This window comes from Entelurus aequoreus, linkage group LG06 (genome assembly GCF_033978785.1).
Source record: "Entelurus aequoreus isolate RoL-2023_Sb linkage group LG06, RoL_Eaeq_v1.1, whole genome shotgun sequence".
NCBI classification, from domain to species: Eukaryota; Metazoa; Chordata; class Actinopteri; order Syngnathiformes; family Syngnathidae; genus Entelurus; species Entelurus aequoreus.
In genome coordinates, this window is record NC_084736.1 from 1,639,357 (window position 1) to 1,648,299 (window position 8,943).

Consider the following 8,943-nt stretch of genomic DNA (forward strand, 5'->3'; position numbering starts at 1 on the left):
AAAAGTATTGAAAAGTATCGAAATACATTTTGGTACCGGTACCTAAATATTGGTATGGGGACAACTCTAGTCCAGACTGTCAAGTATGTCTCCACTTGGCTCCACATGAATTATGACTTTATTCCCACTTGGTAATTTCATCACAATTTCCCAGCTGGAACTCTCCACATTATTCTGCTCACTTCCATCCGTCTCCACAATACATACCTTCACGCCTTGGGAGGAAAACAAGGCGAGTGATCAGCGCTTATGAAGTGGGAATAAAAAGGAAATGCAGTAATCAAGCATTCTGTAGCTGGCGTTCAGAGAGAAATGAAAAATATGCCAGCTCAGCGTTTTATAGCCTTTCCGGGGCGCTTATAAGTGGATGAGAATATTCCGTATTAAAGCTAAAGTGACATTACGACGCAACGCAGGAGAACAACAACGCACAAATAACGGAATTAATTAGGTTTAACGGCGGCCGAGGTGCGGTGTTGCAACTTGCAACATCCATCAGACCGCCGTGACCACGATCACTTTGTGGACTTGAGAGGACGCTTAAAGCTCCTCCTGCAGCTTGAATATTTGATGCTCGTTAAATTCACCATGCAGGAGCGTTTTCCATGAAAATAAACCAGAATGTTTTTTTATTATTGCTCCCTCGCTTACTGGTTTTTACAAAGCTGTTGGACACACATTTACAGTTTGAATAGTCTCCTTGTAGACATGACAATTACTGGCGTCCTAATGCGATACTGATGTCAGATGTCTATCAGCAAAAAATAAGTATCTGCGTGTTTAGGATGTCCTCCACACTGTAAATTCTAACTTATTCAGTTTGCTTCAAAAAAGTCGGGAAACCGATTGCCTCATTTTTTTAAAGTAAACTTCCAAGCCAAATTCAAGTTAAACTAATAAACAACTAAAAGTTAGGTGAACAGATTGTTTTTAAATACTTTTAAAACATTTCAAGTAAGCTTAGTGAATGACTACAAGTAAATGTACTCTTAGAGCTTCATTTATCTTACTAAAGACAATCTATGGTTACTTGTTTAAACTAATAAACAACTAAAAGTTAGGTAAACAGATTGTTTTTAAGTATGTTTAAAACTTCAAGTCAGCTTAGTGAATGAGTAAAAGTAAATTTACTCTTAAACCTTCATTTATCTTACTAAAGACAATCTATGGTTACTTGTTTAAACTAATAAACTACTACAAGTTAGGTAAACAAATTGTTTTAAATAAGCGTAGTGAATGTCGCTTGTTGATGCAGTACAGCCTGAGGGATCAAAGGTCACAGGCTTAGCTGCTTACGTGCAGTGATTTCTCCAGATTCTCTGAACCCTTTGCTGATATTACGGACCGTAGATGGTGAAATCCCTAAATTCCTTGCAATAGCTGGTTGAGAAAGGTTTTTCTTAAACTGTTCAACAATTTGCTCATGCATTTGTTGACAAAGTGGTGACCCTCGCCCCATCCTTGTTTGTGAATGACTGAGCATTTCATGGAATCTACTTTTATACCCAATCATGGCACCCACCTGTTCCCAAATTCCCTGTTCACCTGTGGGATGTTCCAAATAAGTGTTTGATGAGCATTCCTCAACTTTATCAGTATTTATTGCCACCTTTCCCAACTTCTTTGTCACGTGTTTGTCACGGCCTGGGCGCATTGGAATGCGCCCTCATCCTTGCACACTGCAAGCACCTCGGGACACGCCCACGGCCACGGCGTACATCCAGGGACGCGCTGCGCGCGTCTCCGCCCTGCAGCTTCCGCCCTGCAGCTTCCGCCAGCTGCAATCAATTACCGGCAATCGGCACACCTGCCTGTAATGAAGAAGCTGCCTACATAAGCCTGGACAATTTGGCATGCCGGCGCCGGAATATAATCTCCTGTTGGTGTTCATTAGTTAAGTTAATGATTATTTAAAAAAAAAACATGTTTATCAGTTTGAACATCAAATATGTTGTCTTTGTAGCATATTGAACTGAATATGGGTTGAAAATGATTTGCAAATCATTGTATTCCATTTATATTTACATCTAACCCAATTTCCCAACTCATATGGAAACAGGGTTTGTAATAAACTACTAAAAGTTAGGTAAACATATTGTTTTTAAATCATTTTAAAACATTTCAAGTAAGTTTAGGGAATGACTACAAGTAAATGTACGCTTTGACCTTCATTTATCTTACTTAAAACAATCTATGGTTACTTTTTTAAACTAATAAACAACTAAAAGTGGGGTAAACAGATTGTTTTTAAGTAAGTTTAAACATTTCAAGTAAGCTTAGTGAATGACTACAAGTAAATGTACTCTTAGACCTTCATTTATCTTACTAAAGACAATCTATGGTTACTTGTTTAAAATAATAAACAACTAAAAATTAGGTAAACTTATTGTTTTTAAATAATTTTAAAACATTTCAAGTAAGTTTCGGTAATGACTACAAGTAAATGTACGCTTTGACCTTCACTTATCTTACTAAAAACAATCTATGGTTACTTGTTTAAACTAATAAACTGGTAAAAGGTAGGTAAACAAATTGTTTTAAGTAAGTTTAACAACTTTAAGTAAGTTCAGTGAATGACTACAAGTAAATGCACTCTTAGATCTTCATTTAGCGTACTAAAGACGATCTATGGTTACTTGTTTAAAATAATATAAAACTAAAGGTTAGGTGAACAGTTTGTTTTTAAATAATTTAAAGAAAATCTCCGGTTACTTGTTTAAAATAATAAACAACAAAAAGTTAGGTAAACATATTGTTTTTAAATAATTTTAAAACATTTCAAGTAAGTTTAGGTAATGACTACAAGTAAATGTATGATTTCACCTTCACTTATCTTACTAAAGACAACCTATGGTTACTTGTTTAAACTAATAAACAACTAAAAGTTAGGTGAACAGATTGTTTTTAAATAATTTAAAGACAAACTATGGTTACTTGTTTAAACTAATAAACAACTAAAAGTGAGGTAAACAGGTTGTTTTTAAGTAAGTTTAAACATTTCAAGTAAGCTTAGTGAATGACTACAATATATGTACCGGTACTCTTAAACCTTCATTTATCTTACTAAAGACAATCTGTGGTTACTTGTTTAAGCTAATAAACAACAACAAAATAGGTGAACAGATTGTTTTTAAGTAAGTTTAAAATTTAAAGTAAGCTTAGAGATACAGTGTGCGTGACAGGAAGAAAAGCTCTGACACTCTTAGGGGAAAGTTTCTTGGTGTAAATGTCTCCAGCCAAACATAGGACACAAATATTGTTTGATAATTGTATTGTGGACCAATGAAAACGTGTCTTTTTGTTCCTTCAGACGGTGCGCACTGTCCGCCGACGGCGATGCTACCCGCCCACCTGGAAGCGCTGGGCCTTCTTCCTCTTCCCGGGCGCGGCCATCGCCACATCGGCAGTGGCGCTCTACGCCTTCGTGGAGACGGAGGAGAACTACTTCTACATCCACAGCATCTGGCACATGCTGATCGCCGGCAGCGTTGGTTTCCTGCTGCCGCCTCGCGCCAAGCCCGACGCCAAGGTGACGCCGCTGAAGCGCCGGCGAGGCTGTGGCTACCAGCTGTGCGTCAACGAGCACGAGGAACTGGGCCTGGTGGACCCGGCCATCATCACCATAAACAGCATCTGCACCAGCTGATATACTCCGCCCCCTCACACTCACTCCTGTTACCTTACTGATACTCCATTGCCTTCTTTTACTCGGACGTTCACTCACGGGAAGACAAGCCACGCAACTTGAACAACACTTTGATATCCTTTTCTCCCCGTCAAGCCACGCCCCTCCCCGCTGTTTGACTGGCGTCCACAAAGATTTACGTTGCGCTGAGGTTAAAGGTTACTTTAGGACGCACGCTGATGTTCTGGAAAAGTGGGCTTGAGTGAAAAACTGGCCCTTTGATTGAAGTCCGTCATTACGCGCAGCAAGCCTGAAATGTGGCGCTTTCCTGGCAAATCTCCCATCTTCGTAAGTACGGAGAGAAAACGGCCTCTTTTATGCAACCAAACAAAATGTTTGCAACCAAAACTTGTTTTTGTTTCTTATTTTTGATTACAAAGTATATTTGAGGGGTTGAAAATCTTTTTTTTTTTTTTTTAATCACATTTTTTTCCATAGTTGTGTTTTAAGAAGAAAAATATTTTCAACACAAAAAATGGATTTGCAATTAAAAAAAGAAACAAAAACAAGCTATGGTTGCAAATATCCAATTTGTTGGGTTACATATAATTTTTAAGACAAATATGCAGAGAAATGTGGGTCTTTTATGCAACCAAACAAAATGTTTGCAACCAAAACTTGTTTTTGTTTCTAATGTTTGATTACAAAGTATATTTGAGGGGTTGAAAATCTTTTTTTTTTTTTTTTAATCACATTTTTTTCCATACTTGTGTTTTAAGAAGAAAAATATTTTCAACACAAAAAATGGATTTGCAATTACAAAAAGAAACAAAAACAAGCTTTGGTTGCAAATATCCAATTTTTTGGGTTAAATATAATTTTTAAGACAAATATGGAGAGACATTTGGGTCTTTTATGCAACCAAACAAAATGTTGTTTTTGTTTCTTATTTTTTATTACAAAGTATTTTGGGGGGGTTAAATATCTTTTTTAAGACACATATGGAGAGAAATCTGTGTTTTAATTGTATTTATTTTTTTAAAGTAAACCCCAAAATATTGAAATTTGCAACCAAAACCTGTTTTTATGTTTGTTTTTATTGCAACTGCAGTTTTTGGCTTTATATTTATTTATCTTTTTAAAGAAACACATTTTTTTCCATACACGTCGTAAAAAAAGAAAAATATTTTCAACACAAAAAAACCCTTTGGTCGCAATATCCAATTTTTAAATATATTTTTTAAGACAATTATGGCCACCTACTCAGTGGCCTAGTGGTTAGAGTGTCTGCCCTGAGATCGGTAGGTTGTGAGTTCAAACCTCAGCTGAGTCATACCAAAGACTATAAAAATGGGACCCATTACCTCCCTGCTTGGCACTCAGCATCAAGGGTTGGAATTGGGGGTTAAATCACCAAAAATGATTCCTCGGTTCGGCCACCGCTGCAGCCCACTGCTCCCCTCACCTCCCAGGGGGTGAACAAGGGGATGGGTCAAATGCAGAGGACAGACTTCGCCACACCTAGTGTGTGTGTGACAATCATTGGTACTTTAACTTTAACTAACTTTAAATGTATGTCTTACAATTGTATAAGTAAACCCATAAATATTACAATTTGCAACCAAAACGTTTTTATTTTTTATTTTATTTCAAATCCATTTTTTGATGCAGATTTGTATTTTTTTTTTTTTAATTTTTTTTTTAAACAAACACATTTTTCTTTCTTACGTGTGTCTTAGAAAATATTTTCAACCCCCCAAAAATAGAATTGAAAAAAAAAAAGACAAAAAAAAGTTTTGGTTGCAAATATAGATGAACATGTTATCTTTTTAAAACACAAGTATAGAAAGATTAAACCCCCAAAAATATATATTTGCAACCAAAACTTGTTTTTATTGCAAAATACGTTTTTGGGCTTTTTTTGTTGTGTAAAGAAACACATTTTTTCATGCAAGTCGTAAAAAAAGGCCATTATTTTTAACACAAAAAATTGATTTACAAATTGAATATCACATCTTTTGGGTTGAATATCATTTTAAAGACAAATATGGAGATAAATAATAATGATAATAATGGATTAGATTTATATAGCGCTTTTCTAGACACTCAAAATGCTTCACAGAGAAGTGAGAACCCATCATTCATTCACACCTGGTGGTGGTAAGCTACTTTCGTAGCCACAGCTGCCCTGGGGTAGACTGACGGAAGCGTGGCTGCCAATTTGCGCCTACGGCCCCTCCGACCACCACCTATCATTCATTCATCATTCATTCACCGGTGTGAGCGGCACCGGGGGCAAGGGTGAAGTGTCTTGCCCAAAGACACAACGGCAGCGATTTTGGATGGTAAGAGGCGGGGAGCGAACCTGCAACCCTCAGGTTTCTGACACGGGCGCTCTACCCACTACGCCATGCCGCCCCCCAAAATGTGTGTCTTACAATCAAATTTTTTTTTTTCATTTCAAATCCATTTTTTGTAGTTGATTTTTATTTATTTATTTTTCAAAGAGAACATTTTTTCTCCTTACGTGTGTGTTAAAAATATTTTCAACTCCCCAAAAATAGAATTGTAATAAGAAAATTTGAAAAAGACAAAACACATTTTGGGTTGCAAATATCAATCTATTAGGTGTAGAAAGTGTCCCTCGGGAAGTCCTGTGGGGAGTGCTCAGAGAGTATGGGGTATCGGACTGTCTGATTGTGGCGGTCCGCTTCCTGTATGATCAGTGCCAGAGTTTGGTCCGCATTGCCGGCAATAAGTCGGACACGTTTCCAGTGAGGGTTGGACTCCGCCAAGGCTGCCCTTTGTCACCGATTCTGTTCATAACTTTTATGGACAGAATTTCTAGGCGCAGTCAGGGCGTTGAGGGGATCTGGTTTGGTGGCTACAGGATTAGGTCTCTGCTTTTTGCAGATGATGTGGTCCTGATGGCTTCATCTGGCCAGGATCTTCAGCTCTCACTGGATCGGTTCGCAGCTGAGTGTGAAGCGACTGGGATGAGAATCAGCACCTCCGAGTCCGAATCCATGGTTCTCGCCCGGAAAAGGGTGGAGTGCCATCTCCGGGTTGCGGAGGAGACCCTTCCCCAAGTGGAGGAGTTCAAGTACCTCGGAGTCTTGTTCACGAGTGAGGGAAGAGTGGATTGTGAGATCGACAGGCGGATCGGTGCGGCGTCTTCAGTAATGCGGACGCTGTATCGATCCGTTGTGGTGAAGAAAGAGCTGAGCCGGAAGGCAAAGCTCTCAATTTACCGGTCGATCTACGTTCCCATCCTCACCTATGGTCATGAGCTTTGGGTTATGACCGAAAGGACAAGATCACGGGTACAAGCGGCCGAAATGAGTTTCCTCTGCCGGGTGGCGGGACTCTCCCTTAGAGATAGGGTGAGAAGCTCTGCCATCCGGGGGGAGCTCAAAGTACAGCCGCTGCTCCTCCACATCGAGAGGAGCCAGATGAGGTGGTTCGGGCATCTGGTCAGGATGCCACCCGAACGCCTCCCTAGGGAGGTGTTTAGGGCACGTCCGACCGGTAGGAGGCCATGGGGAAGACCCAGGACACGTTGGGAAGACCCAGGACACGTTGGGAAGATTATGTCTCCCGGCTGGCCTGGGAACACCTCGGGATCCCCCGGGAGGAGCTGGACGAAGTGGCTGGGGAGAGGGAAGTCTGGGCTTCCCTGCTTAAGCTGCTGCCCCCGCGACCCGACCTCGGATAAGCGGAAGAAGATGGATGGATGGATAGGTGTAGAAAGATTAAGCCCTAAAGAATAGATATTTGCAACCAAAACGTGTTTTTATTTTTATTGCAAATCCAGGCTTTTTTTTTTTCATACATGTCGTAAAAAAATAAAAAAGATTTTCAACACAAAAAATGGATTTGCAATTAAAAAAAGAAACAAAAACAAGCTTTGGTTGCAAATATCCAATTTTTTGGGTTAAATATATTTTTTAAGTCAAATATGGAGAGAAATATGCCTCTTTAATGCAAGCAAACAAAATGTTTGCAACCAAAACTTGTTTTTATATATTATTTTTGATTACAAAGAATTTTTGGGGGTTGAAAATCTTTTTTTTTTTTTTTTAATCAAATTTTTTCCATACTTGTTTCTTAAGAAAATACAAATATAAAGATTTTCAACACAAAAAAAGGATTTGCAATTTAAAAAAGTAATAAAAAAAAGCTCTGGTTGCAAATATAATTATTTTAAAAAGTAAACCCAAAAAAATTTGCAACCAAATGTTTTTTTAAATGTTTTATTTCAAATCCATTGTTTGGAGTTTATTTTAATTTATTCATTCATTTTTCAAAGAAACACATTTTTCTCCTTACATGTGTCTTAAAAAATATGTTCAACCCCCCAAAACTAGAATTGCAATAAAAAAAAGACAAAAAAAAGTTTTGGTTGCAAAGATCTATCTATTAAATGTAGAAAGATTAAACCCCAAAAAATACATATTTGCAACCAAAGTGTGTTTTTGTTTTTATTGCAAATCCAGGCTTTTTATTTTTATTTTTTCAAATTAACACATTTTTTTTTATACATCCATCCATCCATCCTTTTTCTACCGCTTGTCCCTTTTGGGGTCACGGGGGGTGCTGGAGCCTATCTCATACATGTCGTAAAAAGAGAAAAAGATTTTCAACAGAAAAATGGTATTTGCAAATTTAAAAAAAAACAATTAAAAAAACAAGCTTTGGTTGCAAATATCATTTTTGGGGGGTTAAAAACAAATATGGAGAGACATTTGTGTCTTAAAATGTTTTCTAAAAAAGTAATCTTAAAGTAAAATTTTTTTTATTTTAAATCCATTTTTTGGAGTAGATTTTAATTTGTTTTCCAAAGAAACAAATGTTTCTCCTTACATGTTAAAAAAAAAATAAAAAATTAAACCCCCAAAAATAGAATTGCAATAAAAATAAAGTTTTGGTTCCAAATATCAAATTTTTTGGGTTGAACATATTTTTTAAAGACACAAGTATGGAAAGATTAAACCCCAAAAAATAAATATTTGCAACCAAAACTTGTTTTTATTTTTATTGCAAATTCATTTTTTTCGGGTTGCTAATCTTTTTTTTTTTTTTAACAAATGTTTCCATTTTGTAAAAAAAAAAGAAAAAGATTTTCAACCCCCAAAAAATGTATTTGCAATTTAAAAAAACCCAAATAAAAATAAAAATAAGTTTCGTCTGCAAATACTGTATCCAATTTTTGGGATTGAAAAATATTTTATTTGTTTTTTTCTAAGACACATATTAAAAAGACACATATTTCTCTGTATATGTGTCTTAAAAAACAAACGTTTTCAACCCAAAAAATG

The 8,943-nt window shown here is 36.9% G+C and overlaps 1 protein-coding gene across 1 annotated transcript in view; it reads left to right on the forward strand.

The window, feature by feature from the left end:
* LOC133651713 (transmembrane protein 8B-like) overlaps positions 1 to 8,943 on the forward strand; it is a 182,256-nt gene that overhangs the window by 171,830 nt on the left and 1,483 nt on the right. Inside the window, exon 13 of the mRNA XM_062049764.1 lies at positions 3,311 to 3,973. Coding sequence (XP_061905748.1) covers positions 3,311 to 3,646 — 336 coding nt within the window. The 3' untranslated portion in view covers positions 3,647 to 3,973. The remainder of the gene's footprint in view (positions 1 to 3,310; positions 3,974 to 8,943) is intronic.